The sequence below is a fragment of the Trichoplax adhaerens genome, genomic scaffold, assembly GCF_000150275.1.
Source record: "Trichoplax adhaerens TRIADscaffold_1 genomic scaffold, whole genome shotgun sequence".
NCBI lineage: Eukaryota > Metazoa > Placozoa > Uniplacotomia > Trichoplacea > Trichoplacidae > Trichoplax > Trichoplax adhaerens.
The window spans coordinates 10,435,082-10,453,161 of NW_002060943.1; the positions used below are offsets into that span (position 1 = coordinate 10,435,082).

The 18,080-nt window shown below is 33.5% G+C and overlaps 4 protein-coding genes across 4 annotated transcripts; 2 read left to right on the forward strand and 2 right to left on the reverse strand.

Annotated features, from left to right (window-relative positions):
• Positions 1–836: 836 nt before the first annotated feature.
• On the reverse strand, positions 837–4,578 carry TRIADDRAFT_63566 (uncharacterized protein; the record flags this gene model as incomplete). Its single annotated transcript, XM_002108953.1, has 7 exons — positions 837–986; positions 1,064–1,239; positions 1,341–1,467; positions 1,689–1,795; positions 2,044–2,162; positions 2,888–3,017; positions 4,428–4,578. The coding sequence occupies 7 exons, from the start codon at positions 4,576–4,578 to the stop codon at positions 837–839; spliced, it is 960 nt and encodes a 319-aa protein (XP_002108989.1).
• A 1,747-nt stretch (positions 4,579–6,325) lies between these two features.
• On the forward strand, positions 6,326–6,907 carry TRIADDRAFT_52537 (uncharacterized protein; the record flags this gene model as incomplete). Its single annotated transcript, XM_002108210.1, has 1 exon — positions 6,326–6,907. One exon carries the CDS (start codon positions 6,326–6,328, stop codon positions 6,905–6,907), a length of 582 nt encoding a protein of 193 aa, XP_002108246.1.
• Positions 6,908–7,490: 583 nt separating this feature from the next.
• TRIADDRAFT_52538 (uncharacterized protein) lies at positions 7,491–13,425 on the reverse strand (the record flags this gene model as incomplete). The annotated part of the gene is made up of 19 exons (XM_002108954.1): positions 7,491–7,565; positions 7,706–7,746; positions 7,841–8,007; positions 8,091–8,124; positions 8,226–8,601; positions 8,675–8,728; positions 8,795–8,906; positions 8,974–9,109; positions 9,206–9,331; positions 9,424–9,490; positions 9,601–9,715; positions 9,815–10,212; positions 10,257–10,367; positions 10,441–10,579; positions 10,668–10,728; positions 10,911–10,963; positions 11,040–11,269; positions 11,522–11,793; positions 13,350–13,425. 19 exons carry the CDS (start codon positions 13,423–13,425, stop codon positions 7,491–7,493), a joined length of 2,643 nt encoding a protein of 880 aa, XP_002108990.1.
• Positions 13,426–14,827: 1,402 nt separating this feature from the next.
• Positions 14,828–17,541, forward strand: TRIADDRAFT_18537 (uncharacterized protein; the record flags this gene model as incomplete). The annotated part of the gene is made up of 8 exons (XM_002108211.1): positions 14,828–15,035; positions 15,278–16,101; positions 16,195–16,358; positions 16,448–16,568; positions 16,650–16,754; positions 16,865–16,972; positions 17,089–17,306; positions 17,403–17,541. 8 exons carry the CDS (start codon positions 14,828–14,830, stop codon positions 17,539–17,541), a joined length of 1,887 nt encoding a protein of 628 aa, XP_002108247.1.
• Positions 17,542–18,080: the final 539 nt, after the last annotated feature.

The window sequence follows — 18,080 nt, forward strand, 5'->3', positions numbered from 1 at the left end:
TTTTCGTTATGGAGTCTTAGTTCTACCTTTTTTTATGGTTAAGTGTTTTACGAATAAATAGGATAAATGCTATGAACTTTAGCCTAATTAATTTCAACATAATGTAGTAACTGAGACGACGTTGTTGAAAACTTAAAAAATACTCTGATTATTCAGATTCCCACCAACTTCTTAGATAACGACTGCATACGCTTAGAACTAATAAATATTAACATTATAGGTCGCTTGTGCAATTATCCAAATAGTTAAACCTCTGTTAATGACATATACAATGCCGATAAGTAATTTTAGTTTTGGAGCCTCAGCTTTATTAATAAAACTAATGTAAATCAGTCAAAACCAGAATTGAAAGTAGATGTACATTATCTAAAATGTTCGTAAGGTTGCAGTAACACATATCTGCTAATGGAACCAAATTTTTGCTTAAATACTTTCCTATTCTATTAAAAGCTGAGTCGGAATCGTTGTATCCAATCAGTAATATAGTTATTCTTCAAAGTCAAAGAGTATTATTTCGAATATACATAAGCTTACATTGGTTATTAATAAATTTAGACTGCAGCCAAAATAAAATTTTCACTGCGATTAATGAGCATTTTCTCCCGGAATCTATATGAAGCTTACACATTCTACGGACAGATATACTCATAGACATACTCGCATTGCCTGTTGGCGTCACCAAACTTTAGCCATCAATTAAATTGTTGAAACTGACCTACATACGTCCATTCACGGGTTTAAGTAATAAGGGGAAATAACATGAGGGTTAAATTACAATTGTCAACATGAACATTTATGTAACATAAATTACTGAAATAACAAACAAGCATAAACTTTTAAGAACTTGAAAAGAGATCGTTCGCAGCCGGAAGTGGTGCTAATCCGCCAGTTACATCAGGCAACAAACTTAGATCTGGCAAGCTTTCTATGTGAATTTTTAATTCCTTCTTGACTTTGGCAGTAGTTGCTAATTTTGTTTTACACTTCTGCATAACAAGACAAATGCAAAATAATGAGATTCATAGCTGACAGTTATATAACAATAGTTCCACTTTCAACGTACTTCCAGTTCTTTTTCTGTTTTTTCTAATTCTGCTTGATGTATAGTAATTAATTCGTCTAATTTTCGTAAACCTTGAGCTCGATCTTCTAGTTCCGCAGTTAGACGTCCATTGTAATCAGCGAGAAGGAGCACAGCTTCGTCAACTTTTTTTAGCAGTTTCTCTGCTTCCGCTTTACCTAACATATCAAAAAATTCTTAATATCAGATGTATACTAAGTGTTTAGCTGAAATTTTTAAAAATTAAGAAAGAGAAGCATAAGGAAAAGCATCATCTTACTTTGTATGCTATCAACACTACCAACGTCCTCGAATTCTTTTGGTAGTTCACTAATTTTCTTTCTGATTACAACGTCGCCCGAAGCAGACTGCTCTAAATCGCTTAAGCAACGCACCAACTCTTCAATCTGGGTCAAATATTATGAATAATGGCAAAAACGGCATTAAATACTTTATAAATTTCTGACATATTCTTTTAGCAGTCATTTAATTAAGATTCATGCAGTAAATATCAATTTACATAGGTGTAAACCATACTACGCACAGCTAGTCTACATCATACCTTTTACATGAACGATATGAATGCATTTGTACTGTATAAATTGTACCGTACATAAAATAAACAAACCGTAGGCTCAGGTCCAGATACACCAGATCCAGTATTAGGCGAACTTATCCTTTTTCGCTTTCTCTCCGGCTCATTATGAGAGGAGCTAGTTTTAGCGATTTCAGTTGCTATAATCAATTTCGAAAATAATATCATTTAAAATGAACTAACAGCATAGCAATCTCGATCTATTAACGGTCCCTTATTATTAGTGTGATGATTTATAATTGAAAGAAATAAGTATTTTGTTAACTGTTATATTCGCTTATCATAGTTTGAGTCTCATGATTTTTATAAGTATATGAAATCGCTTATCATAAAATTGCAACAAATTTAGAAATTAGTACAATCAAGCTTTAAATTTACATGTAATTACATTGTGGTCTAAGAATATGCCGAAGTTTCTCAACATATTTGCCGTCGAATACCACACGCTCTTCCCATATACTTAAGACACGCTCTGCTGCTTTTATTCCCTGAGAATCACTATCTTCCCTAAAAATAGTTATCATAATTTAAGACACGCAAATAAGTAGTTAGGGTTTAACAAAGAAAAGGTAACGTTATGTTAATCAAATCAAGATCGAACTGAAATTTTGAAGGTTTAAATATATAAGTTCTAGATATTTGTTATTATTTGTTAAAGATATCAAATTGTCTATCACTTAAGTTTTGTTTATATGAACAGACTGATTCATTTCAGAACAATTACAATAAGTAACTACTGTATAATTAAACTTACGAAATCGTAGCTACTATTTACGTTTGTCAATCGTACAAAACTGTGATGCTAATAGTACCCTAAACATGTTATGATGTTGTATCTAAGTTAGCATTGATATAGTTTGTAAATGAATATTCTTATTGATAATTATAATGTGCAGGCTAATCACTATCGCAATATTATATCGTATAATTTATTATTTAAAAGCGATTACCAACAATTATTATAATATATGATATTATTCAAAGACAACAGGTAATCATCAAACTGTGCCTAATGTACTTAATGTCTTCATTTCTAATCATTGCAAATACTAATTGCAAACGCAGATATCGTACAGTTTATACTGTAATTTTATAAAGAGTACAGTATAGTTGCTATAATATAATAAAATACAGAAGTTGCAAATTTTTGAATACTGACTCATTAAATATTGACTAAAGTCATTATACATGTACAATAACATTCGCAAAATATAAACGGTATTGCATCTTACCTTGCAAAATGCTGAAAGACATCCGGTAGAATATTATAGAATTCGCTATCAAATTCAGCTCCCTTCCTCTTGCTATTTTGCAATACGTCATTGGCAACGTATAGCATACTTAATCTTTTATTAGTTCTGGCTATAATAGTGAACATAAATGATATTTACTACCGCAAACGGAAGTCTTAGTTTTATTTCATTTTAGCTAAATCTGGAATTATAAGATAACGTAATCTGCTCACCATCTTTGCTTGCACTACAGTCAGTAGCATGTAGACTCTACTGTACATTGTAGAGTCTAATGAAGAAAGGTACTACAGTAATCTCAAGAGTCTACACACTTAGGTCGCCGTCGTGTTGTATTTAATCGTGTATGTTATTGTACTCCCTACAGTTCTAAGATAGGTTACCGATTTCGGGATCGAAACTATAATGTGAGATAACGTTGACTATGATATCAATTTTCAATATACAACCCATTTTGTTCTTTAACGACATCTCATTGTTGTTGATGTTTTTGTATAACATTTGTTAGGCTATATTGAAAGATGACTGGGAAAGTTGGACGTATAGCGGTAACTATAGAAAGAATAACGACACCGTATGTAGACTGATGAGATCCTTAAAGTAGAGTATTTACAGTATACGCGCAGTATATGTTATAGAGCAGAATTTCATGTTAGCAGCTATACAGTGTTTAGAGATTCTCTACCCTCCGATATGGTATCATGGCATGTACAGATTTTTCGTTAAAGAATTGTTATTGATGAATGTATAGTATATAATATATATCTAGCTAGCTTTTGTAACCATTAAGAGGTAACATGATTAATGCGATTAATTATCTGTACGTTATATTACTTCTATAATGTATTGTAAGTTACGTATTGGGTACAATATTTGACTGCGCAACTGAAACCGTCAATATCTAAAAATAGTTGTTACTGATACGAAAGTGCTCATCGTAACTGCATTGTACAGTACAACATACAGTGCACATGACTTAAAAATAGCGTTAGATTTGCTAGATCCTAGTGTAGTTATTTCAAAAGTATCAATAAGGTATAAGATATTACTCCAATTTTAAGATCATCTTTAATTAATCAAATGATGAGCAGCTCTCCACTTACGCTGTAATAATACAATAGCATCTACGCGTATTACATCATACAGCAACCGCACGGCACCATAAAGCAATATCAGGATTTTTACTGATGTTAGTGGTGTATGCTATAATATGCAGTACCTAGTACGTCATAATACGATATGAAGAAAAACGACCTAACGATTGCCGATAAATATGAAAAAATCTCGATATTCGCTACAAATTACACTATACGGCATGATATGAGCTATCTAGAGCTATCGTGCTAACAAGATAATGTGCAGCAAGTTATACCTTAATGATCAGTATCAAATCACCGCAATGGATTTGATTTCTACTCGTACAGAAAGGTCTTGAGCTAGCTACATCTGGATTGTACAGTACAATACAGTGTTCTATAATTTTAAGACAATAGTAACGTTAAAACTACTCCACTATCGCTACCTTTCTGAAATTCTTGATGCCAGACTTCAACAGCAGCTTTTGAATGTTTTCTATGATGCATCATCCATAGAGATAGAGTTTGTACACTCTGTTGCGAGTTCGATAATTCAGTTAACCTTTTCTCTAGAGCTGCACTACTGAAAGAAGCCATTCCAATCCCATCTGGAAAGTACCACTACAAGACTAAAAATATCACGCCGACTGCAATCAAACAGAGATTGCTCGACAATAAGAAGAGAAATACAGTTTATCCAAATTGACACAGTAGATATATGAATTTTCTATACAGCTACGACTTCTGTTGCACCTGAAATCTAGATGATACACTAACAGCTTTGATGCGTGTTATCACCTAAGTACAGTACGTACTTTAACGCTCAGTATCCTGCTACTGTACAGTGTACAGTACAGTACAGTACTGTAACATACAGTACAGTATATTGTACTCTATTCTACACTGTACTGTACTGTACTGTACTGTACAGTGTACAGTACAGTGCGGTACCGTTCAAGTGTATGTACTGTACTATACTGTACACTGTACAGTCCTGTACAGCAGTGTTGTCTACCTTTAAAGTCAACAATCAGGAATCACAACTAACTTGTATTTTTTCCCAATACTGTAATAAGGGACTTTTGTTCGTCTTATTTGAACTCTCTTAGAAGTCACCGGAGCAGTACTCTGTCACTAAAATTTTAAAAATATTTTACGTCAACGATTCCATACGGCATAGTAGAATGTGAATGATTCTGTGATTGATCCTAGTTAGTACATACTGTACAGTACTTGAGAGTAGAGACCTGTATCCGAGCAATCTAACCAAAAGAAAATCTATGAAATAATCTACACTGTATGAACATACTGTACAGTACTGTATATAGCACTCAGTGCATTGACAGCAAATCAGTTATTGAACAGAGAGACATCTGTTTTACATACAGCTCAGTTCAGTACTTAAGAGCTAGCAACGTAGAACTGCCGTACACAATCCTAGCTTTACAATAGACCATAGCCCTAAGCATCTCAAGACATCTATTTTACGTCTACCCATGTTCACTATAGCTGTTAAAAACGTTGGTTACATTGGAACTGCATCTTACACTATAGACTATAAACAGCTCGGGACATAACTATTATAATTATAAGTGGAATATGATGCTTTCCGTAGAGCAGTTTCAACGAGATGTACGAAACACTAAATTTCGAAATAGCCAATCTACTGTACAGTATTAACTACACTACTGTAGATTGAGCACTACAAAGGGAAAATATGACCAATCTCCGTAGTTAATAAGAGTTGCATTTATAAGAGCAATATTTAATCGAAATCAATTCACTAGAATAATATTGCACATCAAATTTCTTCTACACACAGATCCAAAATTTATAACTGTACAGTATAATGTACACTGTAAGATGTAATATTGAACGATACCAGTATGAAAACTATGTTTTAATTTATTGTTAATTGACTGTAAGTAAAGTAAAACAAATTAAAATTAAAGATACGTAACACAGTGCGTATATATATATACTGCGCAAGTTTTAACGATATATTAATTATATTATTGTTCTAACTATAAATACGCGTAGACAGTAAATATGCATGATATATTATATATACGTATATGTACGCGTACACACCGTTGTAGAGATTAATAATTAAAAAAACAATAACTGAAAACAACGCAAAAATATGTGTATACCGACAAGCAACGATGGTAAATAAATTGGGACTTGTTAACAAATTAAATACCGTAATTTACGCATACAGATCAAAGTCCAATACCATGTTTTGTGATCTTTGTACGATGATAAGCCAACGTAAAAAATAAAAAACGAGACTAGGATTGTAACATTACTCGATTATTATTTGTATCAATTCATTCGTAAAATCATGTCAGTTAACAGCAAGAGGATACAAGTAAGAAAACATGTCAAACTAGCAAATGATGAAAATTGGAAATGTAAATTAGATATTTGGAAAGCTAACGAGTCTTGGTCTGACGACTGCAAGACAGTATTTCAAGAATTGTCTAATCTAGGAGATGACTGGGTTCAAGTAGCCGTAATCTGTGAGGATCCAGGCCATCGATGCTATTTTAACTGCCATGATGAACAAGATAAAGTTTTCACAGTTGCAATGTTTTACTCCAAATCTAGAAATCGTATCCGAGGTGTAGCACAATTCGGACAATATTCACAATCTGCTTCAGGTGTTGTTCATACAGGGGCCCTCTCAACAATAATTGATACAGTCTCCGGAATTTTAATAAATTTAGTTTGTGTTGCGGTCACAATTAGCATGAGCATAAGGTATAAACAAATCTTACTTATCGAAGAATCAGCTCAATTTAACTGCTGGATTGAGAGAACAGAAGGTAGAAAAGCTATAGTTAAAATGGTTATTACGTCTATCGATAAAGGTAGGACATTCGCTGAAGGAGAGACTGTTTGGATGATACCAAGAAATGGTTAATATCAAAAGTGCCTGCCAGGATCACTATGGATGAAAACTATCAAATTTTTTTATTTGCAATGTATCCGTAAACGCCAATAATTAATTAAAATATTATTTGAAAGCATTTCTTATGGTTAAGAAATACTTACTGCAATAAAATTTTGATTAGTCCTGTAGAAATTATCTAACTACAGAATATACCATACGTACATTAACAGTAGGTATACACGTAAATAATTGATCTTATATCCTATTACGACATTGTAATATATTTAGTATTACTCTAATTGTGAAGTACTGTACAAACACGTACATGTGATTATTACTTAGATAAATATCCTAAGGTTACAGCATAAACGTGCACTTTCACCAAATAGACAATCCTTTACCAATTCGAATTTGTATAAAATCAAACTAATAAACTGATACATGAACAGAATCGTAAAATTGTTCTTTATACAAGACAATTTGAATAATTAATACAAAGTCCTAAAATGCAGATCAAGATTTGATCTACACAACATAATGAACTTCCTATTCATAAGCAATAAAATACCGCCGTAACAATTTTGTAAACAAACTCGAATTTTCCGTACTTTGATCATAGCTCTTCTGATATCTCAATTCCCATGGCACTTCGTAAGGATTCCACTGAAATTAAATTGCCAGGTTGAACCTAGCATAATTAATAAATTACATTTAAGCTTATGGCGCCATAATTTAATTATTATTGAATCTCAACAGTAACACAAATTAAAAGCCATATATCATCTATGTGCTAATATTTAGTTATTTTTTACAGCTACGTATACTTACTAAGCCACTAAGTTGGGTAAGATTATCAGCTAACTTGTTAGCTATGAAAACAGTTGACAATCATTATAATTAAAAAAAAAAGGAGTTACTATAGTATAGTAAAATTGAGCTTGATAAAGTCCTATTAAAACCTACCTACTGCTTTCTCCTTGTCACTCATATCTTCAATTTTTACCAATACAGTTTTACCTCCAGTTAATCCTACAGCATGCGGTTTGGTAAGTCTTTCCGTTTGTATCTCTTTCAATTCTCCCAAAAGACGAGTATTTTCATCGAGTCTTTCTTTCACAGAGATGGAGTAACTATAAAATCATATAAACCATATGAGTCATGGCACTACTTCTTTAGTTCTATATTATAACCTAATAAAACTTATAAACTTCACCTGTTATCAACCGCTTCGACACTATCCTTCTCTCCTATAACATACAGAAATTTAATTAACAATTTTAATTAAACGTAATAGAAGACCGATTATTTTCTAATATAGGAAAACCAAAAAGGTCTATATTCTGCGCACCGAGTTGATTTGTTAAAAATGAGATGTCAATACCATCTTTACCCAAGGATAGTATAGGTGCTAATTCGTTATCAGTTTTATAATCACTCATGTCATTTGTTCTGTTCTCAGTTCCATATTCAGTCTTATTATCGACATTAGTATTCGCGTTATCAGCATCAGTTAAGGAACTATCAGCATTCTTAACTGATGTATCGGATTTTTCGTTCATTTTATTATCATCTGTAGTGCGATCTACCTTTTCAGCCATATTAGCCTTATTATCAGTATTACCATGCTCTTCAACAATTTTGGATTCGTTATCAACTCCTCCTTCTCTAGTTCCGCCTTCAATTTTGGACTTGTCATCCATTTTATCATCTCTCTCCTTAATATTCTGAAGGTGATCAATTGCAAAGTTATAGTAAGTCAAAAATAAATAAAGCATGCGTTATTCAGTTAAAACTCACTTCGGATTTAAGACCAGATGAGGATTTTGAAGCACTAAATGTTTCATTTTCCTTCTAAGGAAACAAAGATAAAACCATTGAATCCCATTTTAACAAAATAGTTAACATAGTAAATCTAACCAGTTTAAAGCGCTTTATCACTTTATTATGCTCGCCATCAGTCATACTATTGAGGATATCATCAACAAAGTCCGTCATATATGATGAACAATTCCTTACAAATCGCTGCAAACTAACGCAGAAAAGAAATTAAATATCAAACAGCTTCGCTAAAATGAATTAAACATCACCTAACTAACCTTCTACTATAATTTAAGGCGGTACTATTTCCGTACGCAGACAGAATCAAGTCCGAGTCATCTTTGGATAAATTTGAAGCCGTTGTGTCATAAATTGGAGCAAATGATGAAAAGTTTCCATAACGTAGGTACTCAACTACGAAATAAAATTTATAGATACATTACGATATTTTCAGCAAGATAAATTTGAAATAAGGGCAGATTAAGATAATTGTATACTATTCGTTATTACCAGGCTTAATTTGTTTTACTTGCATGCTTTTAAGATCATTCAGGGATTGATTACTGGTAGAAACTATAGGGCCTTTCAATGACTCCAGATTAACCTTTTTATCGGCAATAATTTCGTATTCATCATCTGAATGATATTTTAAACATTTTTATCATGATTGCTGAAAAATTTTTAAAATATCTAAAAGGTATTAAAAGCACAAATCAGCATATAGTAACCTGCGTTACTAGGGTTGACTACAGATAATACAGTTGTTCCATCTCGTTTTCGTTTAAAGTGCCCATACTAATAAAAGAAGACAAACCATAAACCCACATCAATATTTTTTCTATTGCGGAAAGTTGATTTCTTACAGAACCTCATATCAAAAACACTGTCATCTTATATATACTAACGTTCGTTTTTATTGATTGCTTAGCTATATTGTTAGCTGCTTCCTTAGCTGCTGCTTGCACTGATGTTGTTAATTGGCGCTTTGCTGCTGTAAACTGATGATCTTGAAAATCTTTTCTGGCATCATTTCAAATAGAACTTATGTCAACAAGCCGTAACAGGGTATCCGTCAATTGTGACAGGTGGAAAAGGAATAAAGTTAGCTTAATTACTTACTTTTTTCTGTTCCTTGTGCTTTTCGTCACATCTTCTCCAATATTGACAACATCTACATCAATCGATGTCTGTTCACTTACACCTCGTCTTTCATTTCTCGTTCCTTGGCGTTTCTTATCATAAGATAGATGTTGCTTTTTTGAAGTATTTTCGGGTCGACCTTTATCATTACTCGTTAAACTATCAGATATTACTAGATCCGATTTTGTCTTCATACTATTACTTGTATTTAAACTATTTCTTTTATGAGATATCCTTAGAGAACTATCAGTACTCCTTCGACTTCTACTACTAATGTCATTGTCTTGAATTTTTTCAGGTTTCATTTCGTTATATTTCTCCAATAGTTTTTCGTGTTCCTTATAGCGATGAGATAATTTTAACTTCAAAAAAGTTTTCTATATCCATCAATACATGAGGTGTGATAAACTACAAACTTTACCTTGCTTATCAAAATTAATCCATCATCCCTCATTTTTTTGGCACACTTGTAAAAAATCGTACTGGAATCGTTGTATGTCATTGCGTTATTACACATTAATTCAAAATCGCTCTAGTTTCAATAAAATTGAAAATTTAGTATAATATTTGAATAATCCACCCATAATTGAACCCTACATATGTACCTGAAATTCGTCTAACGCATCATAGCGATTGACTTTTTTCTTAATGGTACTCAAATCCATAGGATTGGAAATAATTTTTGAATACCCAGGAGCAACATCATCAGTAACAGGTTCAGCGAATATTGAATCAACATCTTTTCTGCAATTTTGGCAAGTGCATATTGACGTTATTGAAGATAGAGAAATTAAATACCGCAAGTAATCAAAAATATAATCTTATCAATTACCTTTGAAGGGTTCGAACAAGATTCAGTAATGATAAACGTAAGATCCGCTTATTAGAACCTTCTATAAAGAGATACAGATGTTATGAGCAGTGCAGAAAAGTAAAAAGTGAAGATGATTCCAATATTTGGATAGTGGTTACTGGTCAGACTATGAAGTAATTATAGAAAACAGAATTAATCTAGGTAATTGAACTATTTATAAGATTACAGATCATATCATTGGCGGGGTTACAGAGTACGTACCGATATCCTCTGGTGATAAACTTGGTTCATCTATAATATTTATTGGTTTCTCTCTAAATAACATTAAATAAATCAAAGCAATTAATAACTATCGACGATATAACGACACTTAACAATCTACGGACATACCGAACGGGAGAAATTGATTTTTTCGATTTCTGGCTGCTCTCAGGCATCGGCTTGAAAATTAATTTACTGACTTTGGTTTTTATAGGTGTTTCATCTACATCCTTGGTAAATGAAGTGACTTCCTTTCGAGATTTACTTGAGGATTTCACTGCTAATTTATCTAGTTTTAACTTTATCTTTTTAGTCTTGGGTTTGTCTAGCAATTCCTGCTCATCATCGCCTGACGATGTCTGCGAATAAGGTATTCAAGATTAGCTAAAGTATTAGGCTTAACATCTTCCTTTATATTCAACCAATATCAAGGACAGCGCATGTTTTTCTTATGCTCTGAATAGTTTTTCCATACTGTATTGAGTACTTTGCTAAGCATACTTAAAATTGCAGAATAGACGGTATAATAATGTATGATACTACTTATAAAAATATCATATTACAGCAACTCAGTGATGTATCAATCAAGCTGCCCTAAATTTTAAAATTACCGATTCAATGTCCGATTTACGAGCAGCAAGTTTACGTTTTCTACTTCCACTATTGCTCTTAATACTCGAGGTGCTCTTTTCACGGGCGGTACTACGCGTCTTAGAAGAAATGGAGAGTTCCGTTTTACTTTCCTTGGTTTTATGACTAGCCTTTCCACTAGCTTGATTTACTGTCTTCTTCGAATCACGTTTTTTGCTCTTAATGACGGTATCGCTTCCAACTTTTAATACCAATTTAATCGGAGCAGCCGATGGAGTCTTTTTTTTATTGCCTACATCAAAATAAAATTACAGCATTAATGTTGATACAATTGACACTAGCTTCATATGAATCAAAGTGATGCGGATAATGTAGCCCGTTATACCACTACGTTTAGTCATATCAATAACCTGTAAAGGTAATACATGCAAATAATGCAAAGTGAATTTTGCGAATACGCATATAGCAACATTTTAAACAAATTAGGATACATATAACAATAAACTTTTATTTTTTTGCTTCATACGAAACTCGTAAACTATAAATTCAACTAATAGAAGAACTACATTCCCATTCATTCAATAAAATTGATGATAAAGATTGCAATCTCGCACAATAAATAATAATATATTCAGATCACTTGGCCTGCACAATTTATTTGATACCAATAGTATCGCTGCGACTACAAAATAAGCACAAAGCTCTATGTGCATGATTTGCGCTAGCTGTTCATAATTTAATGTCCAGCTTGATTTAGGTATAGAGAGCTACTAGATCATTCGCTACCACACTCTGATGCCCAATATAAACACTGGATTTGATTACTCATAAATAAGTATAATTCATAAATAATCGCTAGTAAACGTATAGTACACTATAGTGAAGAATATAAGTACATTATAAGTATAGTCGAAGTTTATCTTTGGTTTCTAAATGACGTAGGTATAATTTGCGTATTGTATACTATCATCCACTAATCTGCTAAATTAAGCACTTAAATGAAAATAGTAAGCTAACTGTAAAACTTGTCCACATTTCCTCATACTGACTGAACCGTCAGTAATAGCTCAGTAATTCCCGTTACTTAAGTTTGCCTCCTATCCAGTCCATCAACTGTTCTACCAGTATTTTACGTAGCACCAATAACATCGAAGGAGTTTTACTGCGGTAAGCAGTAAATACTTTCGGTTCTATCATTGATGCAATCACACTGCAAGTATTTAGTCTTACTACCACTTTTTATGATCAACTTTGTCGATATTAGTATAGAAGAAGTATCATGAAGATGCATACAGTACAGTAAATATTGCATAAATTTAAGCTATGTTTGATCCATTGCATAATAGCTAAGCCTTCAATCCGGGGTAGGGCAAATACTCGCGGGAAATGAGATATATTGAGATGGATACGAATTATTGAGACAACTTGTAAGAGATTATCCGTGGTTTAGTTACGGAAAGTAAAATTTAAACATATAGAGCTAACTTTACGAGCCATTCTACTGAGCTAAAATTGGACTAGTGAAAGGATAATACATGATATAATTACACTTGTAATATTATAATAACTCTTTCTTTAGAACACAGCATATGATTCTACCGTTTTCATTTTTCCTTTCTTTTTTCCACACATCGGTGCATCTGATCATAATGCTATATAACAGTATATAGACTCCGTCTACAGTCTCAAGCCATAGAGTAGTTAAAGTGCAAATTATATCGGTAAAACAGCGTAATCATAATTATTGTTACTTATTGAATTATTTAATAACTAAATCAACCTTTTACCTCATCTACACATGGTTAATACATTACTATAAGCATAAACGTCAATGCAATGCGTAAGCACCTGATAAATTTTTGGAAGCTTCAGGTCTTTCTTTTATTTTTTTAGCTGCTTTTCTTGCTTTTTTTCGATTCGCCATAAATAAACTAAGAAATGCTGTACTTACTGAGGGCTAAATTGAAATGAATTACTGTATTGATCGGGGCAATCTCTGCAAAGTCTTCCGTCCAAGATTGATGATTTTCCTGTCAAAATGTACGAGTGCTGTCGGCTACCATGGGTTGATAGCCGTATCTGTCAAGTGTACAAACCTTACCGTACTATATACTGTATAGTACTGTATTATACAGTTATGCTGTTCGTGCAGTTCTACAGTACCGTACTCGATTACTGTACAGTACTGTACAGTACACTGTACTGAACAGTACTGTAGGTGTGTACTGTACTGTACTGTACTGTACTGTACTGGTCATGAAGACCTCTACAGTGTACAGTGTACAATACAGTACTGTATGTACAGTACTGTGCGAGTGCTTCATACTGTACTGTACTGTACTGTACTGTACAGTACTATACGGTATTGTACTGTACTGTACTGTACAATTCTATTGTTGATTCGTACAGTACCTTCAACTGTGGAGCTTGCCCTAGCCGGAGACATGTCACACAGGCTACTAAAGGACTAAAAAAACATAAGAAAAAAATCTCATGGGAAGTATCCTCTACTATTTCACGGACTGAGTTCGGACTTCTCTACACCTACTGTATAAAATAAAAGCAGATTAGAACTCATCTGAGTACTTAAGTGACTTGATCAATCCTTAGAAAACTAAAAAAGAGAGTGGCCGGCTGTACATTGTACAGTACAGTACTTTACACTCTGGTCCTGAGTACTGTACTGTACGGTACGGTTTCGAATTTGGCGGCAAAGATAATCTTCTCTAGAACCTGTACACTGTACACTGTACAGTGTACACTCATTATACTGTACAGTACTGCACAGCCAGTGAGCTACAGTACTGTACTGTACTGTATTGTACTGTACAGTACAAGTACACAGAAATGCAGTAAAGTACTGTACAGTACAGTACTGTGCGTGCTTCATTTTGTAGAATACAGTACAGTACTGTAGTCTCTGCTCGTACAGACAGTACGATGGACTAAACAAGCTACTATACAGTGTACAGTACAGTATAGTACCGCTCATACGACAGTGTGCACTTGATAAGACTCTGCCAGTCAGCAACAATGGCCTCCAGCAAAACGAATCAGTGATTTATAACCTTTATAACCTGAAAGCTCCTAGCAAATAGCAAGCAGAAGTTATTTGTACCTGCTATTCGCCTCGAACGCACTATTTTTGATTAGTAGTGCAGTAACTATTTGTGCTACTGTACTTTGACAACCTATATCAATACTGTACGTGTTTGATGTTCTTGTAGTCATTGCAATCGGTTACAGTTTTTATTAATTATTGATCGCAAATGGCCGAGTTACCTGCAGTAAAGGTTAATCAAATCAGACAATTGATACACGACCAAATGACGCAACTGAACATAAATTCTGTTATATCTCGTGTTATTGACGAATTAATGCAAGAGGGAAATCAAATCGACGAGAACCAATTGTTAGAAGCTTTACGACAGCGTGGTATCGTTGACGAAATTGTGAAATCACTCAAATTCCAGGATAATCAAACAACCACCAAGGAAATGACCGATAACTATAATAATCAAGCGGTACAATCAAGTGATTTAGCGAAAGTACCAACTAATGGTAATAATTATAATACATCACTGTGCCATATTATATTACCTTGAATTTGGATATGATATAGTATGCAACTACCGTTGCTCCATGTACTACACTTGATATACTGTACGTATAATAATGTTTACTTTATTTATAGTAACTGCAATTTACCTTTGCTGAAAATAACAATAATTCGCTTAGCTCAACTGATTCAATTTTATATTGTATATTGCCAATAGTGAAAATTGATCCTTCTAAACGATATTTGTACGTCCAAATGTTGGGAGGTAGAGCTTTCCTAGAGCATATTTTAGACGAAGATAGAAGTACAGAAAAGAATTATAACGGGACACTTTCTATTCATATTCATTTTCGTCAGCAACGATTTCAATCACGTCCTATTCTATGTGCGTGTGAGCCCGATTTAAGGGATGGGTTCTTACTGCAATTGCCACAACATAAAGTTTCTGCCAGAAGTGATCCGACATCTTTACTATCTATTGCTGAACCAATCCATTTACTTCTAATTCGAAATGAACCTAATGGCGACAAAACTTTGTTAAGCTCGACTTATCTAGAATGGAGGAAAGTATTAAGTTCCTCACATAATCGTTGGACGACTGCTGTTGAATTAAATGGTATCGGCCCTGAAGCTAAGCTATCGGTTGGGCTATTAGATCTGAAAATAGAATTAATTCCTCGCAGTCTAGAGGAATTATCGAAAGATGTGGTTGAAGCCCAATTTAAGCTCGAACATAATCGAGCTACTGAAAAGGAACGCTTGTTTTTGGTCTATGCTAAACGATGGTGGCAAGAATACATCCAGATCAGACCAGTGCATAGCAAAAGACTCGTCAAGATATTCGCCCAAGATGAAAATGCAGTGAATCGTTTCGTTTGCTCATATTTAAAACCCTTAAGATCTCAACGTTTCCTAGATACACCGCGCCAAGCCGCTCGATTTGTTAGCCTACTTGCGTATGAAGAAGCGCCTATAGTTGGCGGAGGCAGTCGAAGCGAAGTTTGGAGTAATACGTTGGCATTTTTGTGTAAAAAGAAAGGCGTAAGTCACTATATAATTTTGCTATCTTATCCCACAATGAAACTATCATTATACCTAATATTACTAAATTACTTGCATTAAATATTTTAATAGGACTGCGAAGATCATTCATTGTTACTTTGTAGTCTTCTCGTTGGCTTTGGATTGGATGCTTATGTTTGTATTGGTACTAACGCGAAAGGTTTATTTTGTACCTGGGTTGCTACGATTGGAGTCGATCATTCAGTTGTATTTTGGGATAGTTTAACTGGCCAAAGGTATACGACATAGTAACTTGGGATCAATGTATACATACAGTATGAATATAGCTATAAAAATCTATTATTTGATATATCTAATTGCACAGATTTAACCATAACCCAATCAATCCAGATGATCCACCGTTAAAAAAGCAAATCAAAGTTGATCATCCTTTTAAAACAATTGGATCGGTCTTTAATCATAAATCGTTTTACGCTAATTGTCAGGTGAAGCATCCTTATGTGATAAAAGTTAACCACACTGTATCTATATGTCGCTCATAAAACATATCATTTTTATTAATGTAGCCATCGGATAATGTTGACTGTTGTTATTTCGAGCTCAACAAGGAGACAAAATGGAAGGCTATGAATGAAGATGTTATTAAATCAAATTGTGAAAATATCTTAGTGGTATGTGCAAATCGTTCGTATGATATATCATACTAGTCGATACATTAGAACTTAACTAATCCAGTATCATGAACATCCTGTTGAGATAATACTATTACGTAATTATGCAGCCATCTTGGGCTACGGCACCACCCTTATCCCCTTCTAAAATTGATCCAGTGATTATTAGCGCTGAATTGGAACGAGAATTACAATCTTTAATAACTGATTACAGAAAGGTAAACGAATCCGCATGATAAAATTTATTTCCGGGTATTATTAATGACTGCGTTTCCTACCTTAAAAACAATCGACTTGATAGCTATAGTTAATTTATCAATAATTTATATTTCAGGATTTAGATCTATCGACCATTTGGGATGATAATTTAAGCTATATCTTAACATCGGCGTTAGCAGCATATGAATTAGAGAGGTGTACTGGTATTTCTATCGGAAATGAAGAATTCCAGCATGCTATAAGGAGAGCAGTACCTGAGAGGCATACGTTTAAAGGTTTTCCAATTCAGTTTGTCCATCGAGATATGAGAAGAGCCCTCGCCTCGTCATTGAAGTACGTCTAATAATTATATTGATATTAAAGTTATACGATAAGACACTCAGACAACATTGTTTGGGCTATAAACTGCTAATAATCTTTTAACCTTAGATCGCCAGTGTGTGAAGAAATACTAGGTTGTCGGGGTGATTTGGTCCGCTTAGCACTACGAGTGAGAATTTTTACCTACGCTGAAGATGTATCTGCCGTATGGATAATGTTTGCGGTAACATATCGTTCTGTGCTTTAGTGCGATACATACCCACAGCAAGCTATGAACTCCGAAAAGCAGGGAATGAATACCACACGACTAGTTACTTCATCGAAAATTTTTAGATTTATAAAGAAATAGGTTATATTTTAACTTAATTGATTTAATTTATGAGAGCCTTATTACAAAGTTTAATGATGGAAACGCTATCATTTTACGACTATTACTGTATAAAAGACACTTGATATACTCGTAAAAGTCACAGATCTTTGTATTAATTAATTAATTAATTGTGAAACTTTTAAAGAGTGAAACATTATTTTATTATATAAACTCCGACACGAATTATTTCAATTTTTTTCTTTTATAAATACTATTCGCTACTTGTAAGCTGTCTTCTATATTATATATTACGTTAAATGTCAATGTCTGTACGTGCGACATTGCACTAAAGATAAATGTTAGCACACAACTATCCTATCTACACCATTGTAAGTAAAAGACTACTGTGAATGAGTAAATGATTCTATAGCGTTGCGTTATTGACACTAGGTTGAAGACAAAAATCCATAAATTGC